Source organism: Perca flavescens, chromosome 17 (genome assembly GCF_004354835.1).
Source record: "Perca flavescens isolate YP-PL-M2 chromosome 17, PFLA_1.0, whole genome shotgun sequence".
In the NCBI taxonomy this organism is placed as follows: Eukaryota; Metazoa; Chordata; class Actinopteri; order Perciformes; family Percidae; genus Perca; species Perca flavescens.
This window is the reverse complement of record NC_041347.1, coordinates 29,038,997-29,058,908: the sequence shown is the minus strand read 5'-3', so window position 1 is coordinate 29,058,908 and position 19,912 is coordinate 29,038,997. Positions and strand designations below refer to the sequence as shown.

General features: G+C 39.3%; 1 protein-coding gene across 1 annotated transcript; it reads left to right on the top strand.

Annotated features, from left to right (window-relative positions):
* On the top strand, nucleotides 1–19,912 carry ppp1r1c (protein phosphatase 1, regulatory (inhibitor) subunit 1C). Its single transcript, XM_028602675.1, has 5 exons — nucleotides 1–194; nucleotides 3,992–4,049; nucleotides 5,825–5,862; nucleotides 7,451–7,505; nucleotides 17,813–19,912. The coding sequence occupies exons 1-5, from the start codon at nucleotides 114–116 to the stop codon at nucleotides 17,875–17,877; spliced, it is 297 nt and encodes a 98-aa protein (XP_028458476.1). The 5' UTR covers nucleotides 1–113; the 3' UTR covers nucleotides 17,878–19,912.

Sequence of the window (19,912 nt, the reverse complement as noted above, 5' to 3'; positions counted from 1 at the left end):
GAAGACCACTCCCTCCCTCTATTCCCTCCTTCCTTGACACACACACACACACTCTCTCTCTTTCTCTCTCTCTCTGTCTGTCTTTGTTTCTTTCTACCTCTCAGTCAGTAATTATGGAGCCCAGCAGTCCGAAGAAGATCCAGTTTGCTGTACCTCCGCTGCAGGGACAGCTGGACCCACAGGCCGCCGAACATGTGAGTGTGTCTGAATATATGTGGTGGTGGTGGAGGGGGGGCGGACGCTGTGGGTTCATGCATGTGAGGGCTGAAAGGAGCTTTTATCTGTTATCTTTTAAGCCTTGTCTGGAATTTTCTGTGTGTGGGTGCAGATTAGCATGTGTGCATAAGTCGGTCTTATGAAAACTTGGTTTTTGTATCTGGGTGACAGCATGCGTATTTATCGGGTCCGCGTTATTTGTGACAAATTTAAGTGTTTTGGCAAAGAGTTAAAAAATTGTCATATGTGCGTGTTTGTTAGCAGATTGTATGAAGAATTAAAGGGGAAACCCACCCTAAAATACCCCATAAGACTATTTAGCACATCTAATGCTAATTTATTGTGTACTCCAGAAATATTTACTATAGTTTCAGTGTTTCAAATTTTTTGCAAACACTTTGAATCAAATATTATAAAAACTTCTCTTCCAGTAAAAATCAATTATATTTCCCTTGTTTACTTCACAAGTAGCTGATGATGTAAATATGACTATTCAGAAAGGACAAGTGACATCATTTGAGGTAAACGTACATGTAATTATTAATTGTATGTGTAGTTTTTTGCCGCTAGGGGTTTCTTAATCAAAACAATGACAAATGACAGTTTGGTGACGTCATGAAGTAGCGTGGGATCACTGCTGTCATTGCAGTCAGCTTCTCCCGATTAGGATTCCTTCACTTTTCATCGTTCAGGAGGTTTTTACAGGGAGGCGAATTACCCACAGAGGTCTCCTCCTCTATTAAACAAACCCAACCCGGCTTTAAAACCAGTAAAAGAACTGAATAAAAGGAGTTTCACGTTAACAATCAGTGTTCCTCCGATGCCGTCCGAGGGGCTGTGAGCAGAGCTGCCGCTAACGTTTGCTCAGCATGTTTCTCTGATAACTGAAGATCCAGACTAAAATCCTTCATCTGGTTAAGATAAATAGTTAAAAAAAACCAAGGTCTGAAGAGCGTATTGTAAAAAAAGTGGCTTAAAATTGGATAAAAAGTCAAGATCCTGGCAGACAATAACAACACTAACGCAAAGGGGATATGACGCCATTGTGAGCTAACGGTGACCAAATGACACAGACCGTGTCCTTGAATAAACATTTTCCGACATTTTAATGTTGAAATGTTACATATTATACATTTTAATGTACTGCTGCCTGGGGGTTGGTGGGTTTGAAAGGGATTCTGGGAAATGGGATCACTAACAAACTGATCTTTCTTAAGTAAAAGCGGGAAAGCCATGCGGAGCGACAGACAGGTCAGTGTAACTGCTTACAGGTACAGAACACCACAGATGAATGAGAGTATCAGAGGTGCCATTTTCTTTGCAGTAATTCTGAATGGTACTTCCAGTAAAAAGAAACAGAAGCTGCTCTTTCATACAGGCTTGAACATTTTATCAGGGAGTTCAAACGGCTCTCTGTAAGCCCTTTGCTTTACTGACTTCTTTATGAGCCGTTTGGTCAATGGTAACAGGAAATTGTTCATTTCGGAGGAAGCTGGTAATGTACAGCGACACATTACAGCCCCTCTGTGGCTGTCTGGGGAGCCCCTGTGTTGGAAACCGTCAGCGTCGAGAGATATTTTAGCGACGGTTTCATGAGATACCATCTTGTAAACCAAGTCTCCTGTCCACGATGGGGATGATCATTTACATTCCTGGAATGTTTGGTTCGCACAGAGAGCCAAGCAGAGGAATCTCGTAGTCTTTCTGCAGTTTTATTTAATGGGTTAAATCGGACCCACATAACAAAATTTGTCTGGCCCACCACAGGGCCACATCCTTGCTACAATTCTGGCCCAGTTCTGGCTGGGTCCCCGGCCCAAAACTGGTCCACACATTGGAAAATAGACACAAAAACAGTCCCTCCGGCCCAGATGAGGCCCACACCCTGAAAAATTATTTGTTTTGTTTATGTGGCCCAATTCTGGCCCAGACACTGTAAAGTGACTTGTATTGTTTCAGACACTGTAAAGTGACAGTGTTATGTGGCCCAGTTCTGGCCCAGACACTGTAAGACAGATCTGGCTGAGACTCGGCTTGGTCCCTTTGAGTAAGCAAACTTTTCTTAATATTATCTTAATATTATATTAACATCTATCTATCGCCCTTAGTTGAAATATATATATATATATGCTATGTAACAGAATTGGCTATGTAATTCAATGGGTCACAGAATGCTAGGCCTGATATAGCCCATTCATTCAACAGATGAATCGACGCTGGCGTTGAATGAACTAACACTCAAAATATCTCCAAATCATTGGATTAGCTATAGTGCACTGGAGCAGTTATAATAATAAAACAAGATAATTCATTAAATTTACACAATGAGATCGCACTCATCTAGCCTATTTGTGATAACATATCAGAATGTTTTCTGATAGCCTATCATCACAAACGATCTAATTGTTATAAAGATATTAAAATACAATTCTTCTTGACATTTACAACAGCTTCTAAATGTAATACAACACTGTAATGAACATTAAATTGAATTACTTGCCTTTTCTGCCGCTGAAAATGTTCCTCCCGAAAATGAAATCTTCTGCAGACTGCAAATCTCCGGCAGAGTCCTAGAATTTAACCGCCAAAACCTTTTTTTTTTCAGGCGGCTGAGTTCCATAATTCTCGTTGTGGCCCGACTGTGACAAAACGAACTCGGGCCGACGGTAAAAATACACAGCTACACCGAGTACGGAACTGACACTAGTACAACTGCTTCTAGCCGACACTGGCCCATTAATAAAACGCCGTATTTGAGCCAGCGCGAGTAAAACTGCTTTTAGCCGACACTGGCTCTTCATAAAAAGCCGTATGTCAGCCAGAAGTGTTGTGTAGGCCTACACAGTCGGCACGACTCTGGCCCATTATCTTTCCTCCGATGCCGACACTGAGCCGACAGCAGCGCTTTTCAGCCGGAATCGGCCCAAATGTGCTTGCTATCTGGGGATCCTTCCATTGGTTATTGTAGTTATCATGGCTGTACAAGCAATCTGTAAATCACTGGGACAACTACACTGTTTCTCATGTTAATGTCAGGAAAATGAATTTAAAATGTTCCTTTACAGCGTGCATTCTCTGAGGTAGAAAAATCAAATGAATGAAATGATAACGTTGGCTGTTAGGACAACAGTAAATGTTTTCCATGCTACTGGTTACAGTAGAGTATGGGGGAAGATGTGATTAAAAAACAAAGTGGATAGTTACATTTGTAGAGAGGCATTCGGAATAATAAACCCAAGCCTGAAGTATTCGGTCAGTCAATTAAATGTTCTCAATTAAGCTTCCTTTATAGGCAGGAGTGTGGTTTTAATTAACAGTGTGAGAACTGGGACAAGTAGCTCCAGTTGGCATTTTCAATGAACTTTTATTTGGACATTGAGGTTTTGTGTGTAAAACCTTATTACTTGTCACACTTTATAAAAAACGACAACAATAAAAACAACAGCAGAGCTAACAAATAATACAGTTAACAGATTGTTAAGAAACACAAATTGAAATAGGAACAGGATGAAACACTAAGAACACAAAAACCAACGTACTATCATAGGAGGATTAAAACAAACAGATGTTGAACCAACCAGATGGTTACAGTCAATTATACTCTACATTGTGGGACCAAACAGAGTTTTAAGTCTTAAAGCTTTCTGTTTTAATACATACAGTCAAACTAAACAATTGTCAAACTAGCGTTGGATCAGAGGGCTGAGGGAAGTCTTATGAAGATATTTGAAGGAGCCACAATGAAAATATGTGTGCGTCTGTGTGTTTACCTCAGATCCGTCGCAGAAGACCAACTCCTGCCACTCTGCAGATCTACAGACAACCTGGCACAGGTGAGAGAGAGAGAGAGAGAGAGAGAGAGAGAGAGAGAGAGAGAGAGAGAGAGAGAGAGAGAGATGGAAAGAGCTGAAAAGCAGCAGCTATAATGGAACCTTTATTAGATTTGTGCTGCAGCTTTTGGTAAGTGATCTCAGTGTTCAGACTGGACTGATGGATGCCTAAAGAGGGTGTGTGTGTGTGTGTGTGTGTGTGTGTGTGTGTGTGTTTTGTGTTTCTTTCTGTCAGCTCTCAGCTCTTATAAAACCCTGTACACAGGATCTGATTGAATAATCTGTCTTAGGCGAGGCTGCTTCTACTAGACAGTTGTATGAAGCTACTTCAGCAGGAAGACTGGAAAATAGGGATGTAGCGGTGCATCGTGAATCGCTTAAAAATCGATATAAATGTGTGAAGATTACAACCGGTTGAGATATATAAAAAAAAAAAAAAAAAAAATCTCGATGCAATTTTTTAAAGTCCTAGAGTGTTATCTACTTTTGATTTCACTAGTTTGACTTCAGACATCACGACATCTTCTTAGTTTGGTTATTTGAAAAGATTTTTTTTTTCATTTAGTTCCATTTAATTTTGATGTGGGATTTGCTTTCAAAATCTACTCTCTCTCTCTCTCTCTGTGCACCAAATTTCATAGATTTTCATTCTCAATATTTTTCGACAAGACCCCACTGTGGAGTGGAAACCAGCTGGCAGCTGTAAAAACAATAAGTGACTTGAAACAAGGAAGATCACCGTGACAAACTCATAGCTGTTGAATTACAAGATTGTGCTGAAATAACCTTTGGCATTTTGTCTTTTATAAATTCTGATATTTTCTGAAAGTATCCCACTTTCACTGACATCTTTTGGAAACCTCTGGGAATTATGTCTGGTCTTTCTTAAAGAAACATCCACTAATTTTATTTCTTCTAAGCCCAAAATCTTCCAGCTCACTGTCAGTGTTTGAAGATTCATACATCAACACTGAGCTGGATGGGGATTTGGGAGCCACAATGTTGCACGCGCACACACACACACAAACACACACACACAAACACACACACACACACACACACACACACACACACACACACACACACACACACACACTCTAAAGGCACCAAATGTGGATTAATCCGCCGCTCAAAATAGTCCCCAACAAATGCACTATTTAGTCCTGTTCGTAAAATATTTCCCAAATGTACAGTACACAGCTGTTTTAGGAAATTACTTAAAAAAATAAAAGTATATATATTTTTTTATTATTAAAGATTCATGTCTTCAGTAGTAACCAATGGGCTTGAGGCTGAGTCCCACAGAGAAGCTGGGAAAGAGAGATGGACTAAAAGACTAAGAGTTGGTTTTTCCTCTTTTCATTGGATTTCTTGATAAAAGAAAAGGTAGCAGATCGCTTTCTTTGTGCTTTGAAAACAACAGTAGCGAGAGAGTGAGCTAAATGGAGTTAATCTTTTTTTTGTGTATTCTGAAAGCCAGAATTCGCAGCATCTAGCCAAGTTTGCTCAACAGGACGGAGGAAAAAAAGACTATTAAGGTCCACTGCCCAACCTGAGTGATACTGAGCCTGATTTTAACTATCAGACTGAGCAACAGACCCACTGACTCTGTTGGATCCCTGAGCTCTCGCTTGTGGGGCAAAAAAAAACCAAAAAAAAAAACCATCTGTGGTGCAGATTTGGAAACGCCGATGTGCCATTTAGTTATAAAAATGAGCTACTGACAAATCAATAAAAACAGAAAGAGCTCATTGCTGCTGTCTCATCCCTCTCTGCAGATGTTGGAGATCAACACAACGCCAGCGGAGAGTCACAGGTATGTACAAAAGTTGTTTATGAAGACAGATGCAGGGAGAAGTGGGGAACTAATCTGCTACAGTAGTATTTTTTTATTCAACCTTTATTTAACCAGGTAGGCCGTTGAGAACAGGTTCTCATTTGCAACGGCGACTTGGCCAAGAAAAGCATAAGAGTGCAAGACAACATTTTAAGTAGCAGATTAAGTAGGCATTACACAGCCAGCGCAAAGTGAGGTGTAAGTGAGTCGATGGATATGCAAAAGTGATATGGTAATAACACAATATACATGAATAGACAGTCTATAACACTGCTGAAATGTAGTAAAGAGTCAATATACAGTTAGTGCAAGTTGCTGTGGTCTAGTTAGTGATGCAGGTCAGTAATAACACAGTAAACATGAAAAGGCAGTCTATAAATGCTGAATGTAGTGAAGAGTCAATATACACTTAGTATCAGGGAATTAACTTCCAATTTAAGGTTAGACATGGACACATAACATCAGACTTGTTAGTCTGTGGTTACCACTAATGTGTCCTTTTAAAGTAAAATGAATGGGAGTAGCCAGTCTAACTGTATGTTATCTCCACTCCGGCATTTGACTTTGATTTCGGAGAGCAGCAAAGAAATCTTTGCAATGGGCTGATTAAACTCTAATTATAAACATTTTAAAACGCAAGATAAAAGATTAAAGGTCCCATATTGCAAAAAGTGAGATTTCCATGTATTCTTTATATTATAAAGCAGACAGGTTGAGGTGCTATATAACTACTACTATACTGTATATTATACTATATATATATACTGTGAAAGTATCAAAATGCTCAATCCACAGAGAATTGCACACAGCCTGTATTCAAAAACTGTGTTTTTAAACGAGCCGCCAGGACTTCTGTTCGGATTTTACATCACAACTATCCTATATATAGGTAGAAAGTGCCGTGCCAGTGGCATTACAGTCATTCCCCGGCTGCAAATGCAGATGCTGTGGACCCGTAAACGCTGACCAATCAGAGCAGACTGGGATTTTTCAGGAGGGGGTCTTAAAGAGACAGGCGCTTAAACGGAGAGTTTCAAACAGATGCTGAATACAGGTATATTCAGACAGAATAATAAAAAATCAGGCAAAAGAATGATGTGTTTTTTCAACATTAAAGCATGTAGACATGTTCTAGTAGAAACCCAAAATACAAGTATGAATCGGAAATTGAGCTTAATACGGGACCTTTAAAAGATAAGAAAAATAAATGTGTTTCAGTTCCTCAAAATTGTATTCATATCTCGCACATTTCTTGAGAGCTTTTGCTATTATAAGGTCACGGCAAACATTCAGGGGACAATCTGCCAGATAAATGGCTTTTCTGGAGAGTCACTTTAATGAGATCAGGAAGGACAAAACCATGTATCCTGTCTCCTATTGGATGTCTGTCCGTATTTATAAGCAACTGAACCGAACCATTGTTTTCACATTATGTTTATAAGTGCATTGCTTGGCTTAGAATATCTAAAAATAATGTACTGAAACAGTGTTTTCTTGTTACAAAGATGTGTGAGTCAACATCTCTAGTTGTGTCACTGTGTTAAGTTTATTTTCTTCTGTTGTGCAGGCTTCAGATTCCTCTCAGAGGAAGCAGAGCACCTACGACCCGCCCACCATGAAAGGTAAACACAGGACAGTTTTCAGCCTGGTCCCCCATGATTTAGCAAAATGTGCATAATGTCTAAAAATGTATAAAAGATACTCTGCATGGAAAACAGAAGAAATCTATTTCCTCCTGGGGAGATGATTTTGAGGAGCATGTACTTATTGCATCTCAAGTCTCTCTGCAATCCAACAGTACAATGGGAAAATGGCGATGGAGAGAAAGCAGAGATGAGAATATATGCAGCAAATAACGCCAAAAACTAACGATACAAACCAACAACAAATGGTAGCACTGATAGAAAAATAAGTATTTACTTTGCTGAGAATCAGTTGCCTGTGAAGAGGTTATTTAGGAGCACAGAGCCAGAAAGAATCTGTCTGTTGGTGTTTTTAACAAACAATCCTTGCCTGTCTTTCACGCTAAGGGACGGCCTATTAATTCTGAGCTTATTAGCAACAGACGACTCTTGTCCTTCAGAAATTAGGTGCAGTCAAAGTCGATTTCAGGCGTGACCGGGGCCAACAATAAGCATGTTGTTGGAAAATGTTATTTAATAAGCTAAATATCAAATAAATGAAAAGAATAAAGAACTTGAACCAGAACTGGAAACAAATTCTCACTGCAGCATCATTCAGTATATGTATGTGACTTTATGTTCTTTGTTCAGAGCTACAAATCCTATAAAACTACAGAATACTCCAGTAAAACTTCTACTGATACTTTATGTACTTTAAGGTCAACAATGTCATGCACTGGTGGATTTCTTGCAGCTGTGTACACACCATGTCTCCTGCTTCCTCTTTTCTGTTAAATGGCATCGATATGTTTGCTTTTTGTGTGGAAGTTCTGTTTGTTTTGTTTTATTAGACTTTTTTTTTTCTTCGTTTTATCTGCAGCTATTTCTGGTTTTTACCCCCCACTTCTGTTTTTCTTTTGTCTTTAAAATTTGTCTGTCTAAGCTCTGTAGGCTCAGCTGGCAGGGGGATAGGGGATGGGGGGATGGTGGTGGGAGTACGGCGGTTACTTCTGAATTGTTTTTTTTTTAAGATTATTTTTTGGGCTTTTCCGTATTTAATTTGACAGGACAGCTAGGTGAGAAAAGGGAGCGATAGGAGGAAGACATGCAGGAAATAGTCACAGGTCGGATTCGAATCCAGGACCTCTGCGTCGAGGCATAAACCTCTCAGGATATGTGCGCCTGCTCTACCACTGACCCAACCCGGCCACACGATGGTTTGGTTTTTAACCCGAAAGGATTGGGGTCCAACGTGGCTCATGAGCTATTTCTGTGTCACATTATTAGGAAGAAATACATGTAAAGGCTCGGTTACAACAATAAACATAATTAATTTCTTAGACCTTTTTCACGGCAGACATGTTGACATGTCATAGTAGGAAAAGCACAGGTGTATTCAAACCCATTAAAGATGGCTGCATTCCACTTAGGAGAGGCCCTGGTATTGTGCATGCTGACTCACTGAAATAGACCTTTGCCACAGCAGACATTTCGACTTGTCATAGTAGGAAAAGCACAGCTGAAATTGATAACCTTAGGAATGGCTCAATTCCATCAAGTGTCCCAGTGAGCTATTTCAGTGAGTCAGCATGCCTAATACCAGGACCTCTCCTTTAGTGGAATGCAGCCATCATTAATGGTTTTGAATACACCTGTGCTTTTCCTACTATGACATGTCAACATGTCTGCCGTGAAAAAGGTCTATAGCTTACTGGGACACTTGATGGAATTGAGCCATTCTTAAGGTTATCAATTTCAGCTGTGCTTTTCCTACTATGACAAGTCAAAATGTCTGCTGTGAAAAAGGTCAATTCTGAGACTTTTGGGTCCACCCAAAAACAATGGAGGTGAATGGAATTTCCAGTAGTTTGTGGTGCTCACAGCTATGAGAAATTACATTTAAAACAATTCGACAGTTGCATCTCTTTTCAGAGTTAGAGTCTTTTTTAGTCGGGATTATCCACAGAACAGACCGTGTACGTCATTCAATGGAAACTTTTTATATGAGCTGCTAGTTTTCTATTGCCTTTTAAAGATTTGTTTACATTTGTACGGGTTTTAAACAGCCGTAAACATGCTCATATTCTCAGTGAGTCAATGATTAGTTGGGTACATTTTCATAATTAGGTCAAAGTCTTTATCTTTGTTAATATACATAAAGATTGTGCTTTTAAAACTGTTGTGTGTACATTTAAAAAATTAATTATAGCATATTGAGAATGCTATAACTGTGAGCAAAGTCCGAAATTTTGAAATACTACAAGTAGTGGCTTCGATAGGTTGATGTGGTGGATTTGTGCAACTAAGGACATGTAATAGAAACACAGAGCCTGTTCTCTGATAACAGTGGAGAAAGTTGATTTTATGGTATGAAGATTAGTTTATTACTATTACTGTTTCTGTTATTTTATTGGTAGTACTGTAGTCAAAGTGTGTTTGTTGACTTTTGGGGGTGCCGGATATGCAAGTTTTAAGTTGTGTAGTGTATTGTCTCTTTAATAGTGAATACTGTCGTTATCTTTTGAGGAGCTACTTTACTTGAAAGAAAAGTTGTCAACACATCTCAGCTTTCATCCACAGTTTGTATAACGAGCGCCTGTCTGATGGCTTTAATCCCTAAAAGACTGTGTTGTTGTCATTTTGTTATCATCGCCTGAACTGAATAATTTATAAAACTGTTACAGGACTCAGAGGAAGCACAGTTTAGAGATACTGACGTAGCAAGGCCTTGATATTCACTACAGTGTCTATCTGACTTTGAATATGTACGTGAGACAGAGAACTCTATTTTAATGATTCCGTAGGTTTTCAGGGAAGAGGAAAGGAAGACAACTAGGAAGAAAAACATAGTGCATGTGAGTGTTTGCGCAGAGCTCTCCGCCAGTGAGTGCAGCACTGAGTTCCGGGAAGTGGAGACAGTAAAAGCTTTTCTTTTATTGATCCCGTCTAAGTGTGTGTGTATGTGTATGTGTATGTATGTGTGTGTGTGTGTGTGTGTGTGTGTGTGTGTGTGTGTAGGCCAGTTAGCTAATAGCCTCGTGAGTAACTGCCTATGCACCAAAGATTTACATAATGTAGGATCAGAAAAAAATACGTAATAATCTGATAAGATTTTATTGTCACATTTTGTTTGTTTAGGGCAGACGTAGGCAGCATTCACCTAAATCAATCAAAGTGAACATGAAACTGATCCAAAAAGAACTAGTTGGAGTTTTTAAGACTCCCAGTAGCTTTACAAAAAAAAAACGGTTGGGTGATAACTACGGATTAGATTAGATTAGATTCTACTTTATTGTCATTGTGCAGTGTACAAGTACAATGACAGCGAAATACAGTTTGTGTCCAACCAGAAGTACAAAAAAAGAGCAGAATAGTAGGTTAAATTGTCACCGGGATGCAGAGCAAGAGTTCAGTAGGGTGACAGCTGCAGGAAAGAAGCTTCCTCTGAACCTGCTGGTAAGGGTGCGGAGAGACCTGAGACGCCTCCCGGACGGGAGTGGAGTGAACAGGCTGTGGTTGGGATGAGAACAGCCTTTGAAGATGCTGCGTGCCTTACGCAAGCGTTGCTTGCCCTGGATGGTCTCGATGGAGGGGAGTGAGGAACCAGTGATGCGTTGGACAGTTTTCACCACCCTCTGCAGTGCTTTCCGTGCATGGGCAGAGCAGTTGCCATACCATGGCCTCACTGTTCATCCATGGCTTCTGATTAGGGAAAGTGGTAATCCGTTTGAGGGTGGTGACACTGTTGATGTGAGAGTTGATACAGTCCAGAACGGAGGAGGCATATGAGTCAATGTCGGTGTGGGAGTCATGGGTGGCCTGAGTTGCGAACACTCTCCAGTCAGTGTTTCCAAAACGCTGCTGAAGTGCAGTCAGTGAAGTGGACATTTAACAGGGAACATTGGAGTTTGTAAGCAGTAGATTTTGTATAATAAATCAGCAACCTTCTTCTCTAAACATACAGTAATGCTAAACAGCTACAAGTGAGACACATTTCTCTGACGTCTTCCCTCGAGGCTACTGGGATGTTTTATACAAGATGTCAGGGAAAGCTACTGAAACTGTTTTTTTTTTTTTTTTCTTCTAGTTTTCTCGTTAAGTTTAATTTCAGTTATATTTTTTAAATTACAAATTCATTTTATTTTTGGCTGTTTTTCCCGCTTTATTGCGACATCTGTAGTTAAAGCGTCTCTCCACCAGAGGTGCTCTTCTCTCCTCAGAGCTTCACCTGGGGGTGGAGCACCACCTTCTGGGGGCGGGGCTCTGTGACACAGACGGCCAGCTGAGCCCAATCACAGCACAGCTCTATGCCACCGCTTCCATGTGGGCGAATCACAATGGGCCAGAGGAAGCCAATGGAAATGAGGCGAGTCTGCTGTTAGCCAATCAGGAGAGAGGAGTGGCAGAGAGCAACAGTTCAGGGGGTAAACAGTTTTCAAGACAGAAAAATGTACACACTTTGGCCGGCAGTATATTCCAAACTCAATCTGTGCTATCAGATTTTTATCACATTTACAGTAGTGCTACAACTAAAGACCATACTTAAGGAAGTAAAACATGTTATTACATGGAATTATAAAAATACAGAGCATCCAACCAATAACATGATACTGTCTGTCTATCAGTGGTGTATTTTAGAGAGAATTTCAATATTTCAATGTTTGTCTCACCAGCCTGTAGTGAATGACACTAAAGGTTATTTGGAGTATACTGTTGGCCTTCACACACACACACACACACACACACACACACACACACACACACACACACACACACACACACACACACACACACACACACACACACACACTAGAATTAGAGTGAAACTCTCATTTCATTTATTAGGGATAACAGTTCACTTTAAAAAATCACCAGCTGTTTGCTTGCTTCACTGGTAGCAGTTATAATAATGACATGACATCTTTTATATCAACATTGAATCCAATGTAACATTAAAGGAGTTGCTTGTAAAATTCTGCAGCTTTAAGGAGCTTTTAGTGTCTCTGGGCTCTTTGTTACACTATAAGCTGCTCTTATCAATCCCTGCAGGCCGCTGATAAACCAACTGTATACTACTTGCAAAGCACAAAACCATAGACAGACAATGTTGGCAGCTTAAGATCCGCATATTTTTCTCTGGAGATGGAGAGTTAATATTCAGTTTAAATCCTCCAGGTAGAAAGAAACAACTCCAAATGAATCATAATGCTGCTCTGTGTTTGCCGGATGTGCAAAAAGGCAGTTTCTTTTACTAATATGTTAACCATAATAGATGTATTAGTCTGTTGGCTTGTTGTTTTTCTGTCCTCTAGTTGCCAGAAATGGATGAATGCAGCTTTAAGGTTGTGCCTGCCAAAGCGCTGGCGTGCATTCAAAAAGCCTATGTACAGACAAAGCTAAAAATATGGCATTCAAATTTGATCACATCTACAATTTATGAAAATAAACACTGCTGCATACACACTGTACACACACAGTCTGTTACTAATATGTTTACATCTCCATAATAACAGTTCATATTCTGTAAATCTCTTGACTACTAACAACACTAACTCCTCTGTCTCTCCCTCTCTTGTGGCTTTGCATGATCTTTCAATTTTCCATCCTCTTTTACTCCCTTCCTCTACCCCTTCTTTCTCAGATTTGTCATGCGACCACAAAAAGGAAGCGTCCAGTCCCGACTCCGTCTCCCGATAGCCACCTTTGCTTACTTTCATCTCTTTGTCTCTCAATAACCAACTTACTGCTTTACTCACTGCTGTTCATCTGATCCCACTAACACACTGCTTCACTCTTGTGCTTCACATAATAATACTGTAGGATTTGATTTGGCATCCATCCTCCCTCTCTTTCACGCACACATACAGACACATAGATTTTAGTTAAATGTGCTAAATCAGTCTACATTTAAATTACTGTAGGTGACGTTGGTGAGGTTTTGCTTATGTAGAAATGGCTGTGAATAAAGATGTAATATATTGAAACATTTACTGAATGTCTGAGTATTCTTCATCCTTTAGTGAAAGTCTTTCTAGAAAGCACTTAATGTTTTGTAGTATTTGGGGTTTTTCATGCTGATGGTGGTCTTTACACTTTTATGCAACAAAAATTTGAGGAAACAAGCGGGCGCACTGCTGTGCAATGAGGAGAAATGACGCACCTGGCTGTAGCTCCTACAGATTTCATATTCAAATTTTGGAAGGCAATTTCTGAAGAAATTCCTGCTGAGTGACTCCTAGGTCAGACAGTTCATTTAATAAAGTTAAGCAGCATTCAAACTACCGTATTACTCAGAGTGTAATTCCTATCTCCTAGATTTTTACATTGTATGAGAGATTGGCCTCTGCTGAACACGTTGCTGTAAAATATCTGCTTGTGGTGCCAAAAATGTGTGAAACCAAGTGAGCTTGAAAATCTTTTTTGCACCTAAAAATGTTGGTCTCTGTCAACACTGAAGTCCATTGGGCAATTGGATGGCACTTCTGTCACTTTGAGGCTCATAGCACAAAATATGTAAATCCATTATAGTTACATTGTTTGAAAGAGCACACATTTCTCTACGTTTTGATGAAAAATTATGTATGAAGAGTGAAAATTATGGGAGTTAGAAGAAGTTAAACGTACAATATGTAACTTTCTGCCGCTAGGGGTCTCTCAACCAAAACAATGGACGGTAAAACTGGACTTTTGATGACGTTGTGAAGTTGCGTGGAATTATGGGAGTTTTTAGTGTTAAACACCTTCGCCGCCAGTTAGAATGCATCAGTTCACGGACGAGTTTACCCATTCGAGTTTACCCGTTCACGTTACGTTTAGTAACGTCTATTCATGTTATTGTAGTAAAATAGCTGCAGTTTCCCCAACATAATTACGTTTTTCTTGATTAGATTTTTATTTGTAGCTGACCATTTAGCTAGTGAGCCAGCAAGCTAACAGTAGCCAGCAGCTAAAACACAAAATATTTCACATATCAATGTCACCTTTTGGATGGTTTCAACACCGGGCGGACAGGGTTTGTTGTAACGCTAGCTAGCTACTAAACGAGGCTGAGAGACGGGTGTGGGTGGGGATTGTCGGGGAAATCTCCGCGATAGCGAGCCAGGACGTTCGATGCCTGTTGTGCAGCAGCAGAACATCTCCCAGCTGCCCGGAATGATCTCCCCTTCACTTTTCAGTAATCTTAACTTTTCGTTTTGGTTCTTAACCCACCTTTTGTCGGGTTAATTTAGCTAACCGTAAAGACAGCTAAACGCGAAGGGGGGAGAAATTCGGCCGGGAGGAGATTTTTGGCACATACACCGGTAGCGCTACGGAGATGTAGCTACCACTATGGATGGCTGCTGTTGTGACTCGGTGCTGGGTCTGATATAGTCTGTTTCCCGACATTTAATTAAACTGCCGTTAGCGTCGTAAGCACCAGGCACTGGAGATATGTTCTGGCCGGTGGGGGTTGCTGTAATGAAAGTAGCTGGCTGATAGCTGACTGGGGGCTAACGGTAACTAGCTAGCTATATGTCCCGGGGCTGTTGTCAGCTGTCATCCCGACTGAATCTCTCTGCGCCGGGGGAGTGAGGCAGACAGACCGGGGTGTGCTAGCTGGCTAAATTAGCATTAGATTAATCGTCTACGTTAACGTTACTAGTGAAGTTATTCGTGGGTTAGCTCAGTCCTGTTAGCTGTGGTCGAAACAGTCATACTAAAAATAACTTTATTAGCGTGTTGAACGATGTTGTAACTTCATAATGTTACCCACAAAGCATTAGCATCAACGTTAGCACATTGTAGTAACGTTAAGCTGGTATCGATATTGAACTTACAAAATAGATAAGGTCTCTGTTGTATTACTGTGATAAAAAGTGGGATGTAATTAATCACAAAATTATGCTGTATGGCAAAAAAAAGTATTTTTTTTCTGTGACATTGTATGATTTACAATTACTCCTGAACGTATCATCTTGGTGCCAGTGTTCTGACGGAAGTTAGAGTAACTGGAGGGTGAAAGGTTATATGACGCCACTGACGGGCGACTAAAGGAAATGTGCCGTGTCTGAAAATAAAATAACCGATTTCTCTGGGTTTGACATTTGGTGGAAACATTTGGGATAATGTAAGAACACAACTCATAAAAATATATAACATAAGTTTGGTCATTTTTAGACATTTTAAAGCAGAAATGTTACATATTGTACCTTTAAAGATACATTTGTAAGAAGAGTTTAACCCCGCTACGTGTGCGATGTCATATACTCTGAACATTCGTTTGTAATGGGGGACAAATTCACGGAAAACGTTGAATATTTGGGAAAGTAAGGAACACTAAAACTAATAGAGATAATGTCCTAATTGTGTTAAACATTTTAAAAGGTCCCATGACATGGTGCTCTATGGATGCTTTTATATAGGCCTTAGTGGTCCCCTAATACTGTATCTTAAGTCTCTTTCCCGAAATTCAGACTTGGTGCAGAATTACAGCCACTAGAGCCAGTCCCACAATGAATAGTATTTTCCTATAGTAATGTTAAAAAACCTCATAAAGTGAAATGTTCATGCCATGGGACCTTTAATGTTTTTATAAAGTTTCTACGTTAAATAATTTAGAACTAGTTCAGTGCCAAAAAAACGTGGCGGAAGAATAATAACCAAGAGCAATACGTCCATTCATTTGAATGGGGAGAAAAAATTTCGGAAAACGCTGAATATTTTGAAAAGTATTAAAGTTGCACTACAAGTTCCTGCATGGTTTCAGCATGATTTAATTCATGTCTATGTTCAAGAATGTGGAATAGTGCCACAGAAAACAGCAGAAGAATAATAAGCAAGAAGAACATAGGACAACATGTAGGAGTCGAATGAATTGTAGTAAAATGTCTGATAGGTACCTGAAAAATATAACATGTAAACCAGAAGGGGGGTATAACGGTGCAGTGGGACAACTATTAAGAGATTAAACCATTACAGCGTACCAGATTAAAGAAAAAGGGCATGCTGTTTTGTATGTGTGCACCATTTACACAGCAATCTAAACATTACATGGCTGCCTTCCTCACAGCTGTGTGACCCTACTAGTTTGGAGATCAACAAGCCTGGTCACTGCATTAGCAGCTGAAATGTCTCTATGTGTTTGTGAATGAGTGTGTATGCACATGGCCCCTGAGAGGAAAAATGTCCACAGATTGGATGGTGAATTATTTTTAAGTGATTCATTTTGTGGTTTCTATCTAGACTCTCACTATATCTGTTTCCTGCTGTTCTTCAAGGATTTAGCTGGAATTTCCTGTTTGAACGTGCAGATGGAAACAGGAGGATTTATTAGAGGGACGTTTGCTGTCCTTTACTGCCATCAGTTTCTTAGTTTTATTTTGTAAACGTCATAAACTATTTCAGTTAATGACTGTGTTTGAGTCCATGCTGTGGCTCTGGAAAAGTATATAGTGTATCATGTTTTCTGAGGTTTGATTAGTTTAGTTATAAAAAGGTATTTAAATTGATATTAACATTTGGAATGGGGGGAAGAAAAGGGCTGTCAATGGTAGGTATTACACCAAAATAGTCAAATAAACCTGGCTTTGTTTTGAGTATAACAATATTGTTTTTAGTGTTATTTTTAGTTTTTCTTTCATTGTCATCACTTTAAATGTCATTTTCAAAATTAAATGTATACATGTATACAAAAATGTATTCAAAATTTTAGCAGCGGGTGTTAAAGGTGTGAAAATATTCACCATTAAAATGTAATGTGATGAAAGAAATAATGAAAGCATGGCACGATACAAACCAGATAATTAGCAAAAACAATCAAACACCCTGGAAATGCATTGCATGGGAAATAAAAAAGGACAAAGAGCATTAATCATGACATAATTCAGACCATTAGCCACAAGAGCAATCATTTATAGTCTCTCTGGCATACCACTAGTCAAATTAAATGTTATATCTAGCTATAAATGCAGTAACTGGCCAAGTATTTGTGCTATTGAACACAAATGTTTTGTGTTTCAGTGCATCCTGTTGTGGTCATGGCATAATTAGTGTACTAGTACAATAGTCCAAATGGAATTAAATTACTGTCAAGCCATTTAGAAATGCTATTTACATTGTCCCAGTGTGTTTGACCATCTGCATGACCAATAAATGTAGATTACAGCACATGTTTACATACAAGCTAGGAGATGTAGCTCAGTTTTGATTAAATGCTATTGGCTTGCTTTCCTTTTGTTTTTCCTTGCCTCTGTAGGTAATAATCAATCCATTCAATATTGTTAATTTTTTTTAGTCATATCTGTGTGTGTGTGTGTTTGTGTGTGTAGGTAAGATGAAAAGTGTTGTACCCGAGGAGGAGGAGGAGGAGGAAGCCAACCCTCAGGACGACTGATCCAGGAGAGAAAGCTCAGCACAAAAGAGGCGGCCATTTTATCTTTGATATTCTGCACAAACCAACGGACAGACTCTGGCCTTTATCTCAAGTGTAACACCTACGACACAAGACATCGACAGTGGGAGAGTTTATTGAGAGACAGCAGTTAACATTTAATTAAGTAGGTAAAGGAATGAGTTAAACCAGCTTCACTCTTAACGAACTGGCCTGGAAACTGCTCATGTAGCACATTTACCTCAACATGACTCCACACAAACTATCAACTAACGTTACTCTGCCATTGTAAAACCCCTGAGAATCACACTGACTAAAAATTAAACTTACATTAGTTTGCCCCGTTTTAGTTCAAGTATGGTTCCCCCTTTAACTAAAGCACCAACCTGATAACAATTAACTGCCATCACAAGCTCAAACAGCGGACATCTTAACATTTTTGGAGGGAAACTCGACATACCAACCAACCAACAGACATTGGTGTCATAAATGTTGTCATTTAAAAATGTAACGTTACACACTGAAAAAAAATTTCAAAGGAAGGAATCTGGTTAAATTTTGGTCTGCTAGCTACCTGCTAGCTACAACAGTGTAGCCAAGATAGCTAACCTAGCAAGAGCTAACTTGACTTAAGATAGCTAGCTAATTCACAGTAGATAACATTATAGCGACTTTGTCACCATAAAGTGTGAGTTTATTCAAAACCAAATCAACCGATAGCAACAGTTTAAACTTTAAACTGCTAGCTAGCTAACTACACAACTGTTACTACTACGACGGCTTAAAGGTACCTGTTGAAGTAGCGCAAGTTTTGTAACGTTACTGGTCCTGAGCCAGAACCGCCATATTAACATTACCGATGAAGTGATACGTAGTAGCCTATTACTGCACTATAACTAAGTACTCTTTTGGGTTGTTTCTCCCCCAAGGTTATCAAAATGTCCACTGTGTAATCAGGAATTTGCCGGCGGTTGACACATTAATGGCTGTAAAATATACTGTAGTTATTGGAATACAAGCAATGCAATGAATAGCCTACTACCTTTAGCTTAATTTAATGCCAATTCTGAAGCCCTGTACTGGCATTTTCCCCAGCAAACATTTTGTAATTAACATTAGCCTAATGAGGTTATCATAAATGTTATTAGTGTGAGGTATTTTATTGTGTAATCTCTCAGTTGAAGGTTAAGAGGAAGTTAGAGCAAACATAGAGCTTTTATTTTGACGAGAGAAACGGAAGTGGATAAAGTGTTTATTTTTCTTTAATTTCAATGTTTATGTATTTTTCTGACAATTGACTGTATTGGGGTTGAATAAAGTGAAATGTGCAGTGCCGTCTTTTGGATCCGGCATTGGAAGCCCGTCTCTTTATTTTACAGCCAAACTTGAGTCTAGACAATATAAGAAACACTCGGTTATATTGGTGGCAGCGGTGGGATGTTTTCTTCATTGAGGCCTATAATATACCCCCAAGTATTATTTCTGCTCATTGTGCCTCGGGAGTTTTCTCGATTTAGTTAGCAAGTTAGCGAGGGTAGCAAGAGGAAAGAAGAAGATACCACACTTTATCAACTTCCGTTTTTCCAGTCACAATAAAACCTCCATGTTTACTGTAACTTCCTCTTAACCTTCAACTGAAAGGTTACACAATAAAATACCTTACATTAATTACACCTGTTCGCAATAACATGCTCTTTAAAACAACACTATGTAACTTTTCCCGTTTCGGTCCAGCGCAAGCTGTAGTTCCAATGAGACAACCTGTACGGGGACCGAAGCGGGAAAAGTTACATAGTGTTGCTTTAAGTCAAAATGTCTGCAGTGGAAAAAGTTTGTTAGAATGTATTTGATTATAAAGGTGGTGTTGTTACTTTTTCCAACAATTTGGTCGACAATTTGGAATTTGCCATTTGTCTTAACAAGCTGTTCTACTACTTTTACAGATGATGTTATATGCAAAGTGTTTAAAAGTTTACAGTTGACCAGCACAGGTTTTGACAAATTTTTTAATAAACTGAATTTTGGGTAATAAATCAGA

Bases quoted from the DNA above. Each gene is read 5' to 3' on its own strand.
- ppp1r1c (XM_028602675.1), top strand. From the start codon at position 114: ATGGAGCCCAGCAGTCCGAAGAAGATCCAGTTTGCTGTACCTCCGCTG. The intron at 5,863-7,450 runs GTATGTACAAAA...TCTGTTGTGCAG, and splicing joins ACGCCAGCGGAGAGTCACAG to GCTTCAGATTCCTCTCAGAG. The intron at 7,506-17,812 runs GTAAACACAGGA...TTGTGTGTGTAG, and splicing joins CGACCCGCCCACCATGAAAG to GTAAGATGAAAAGTGTTGTA.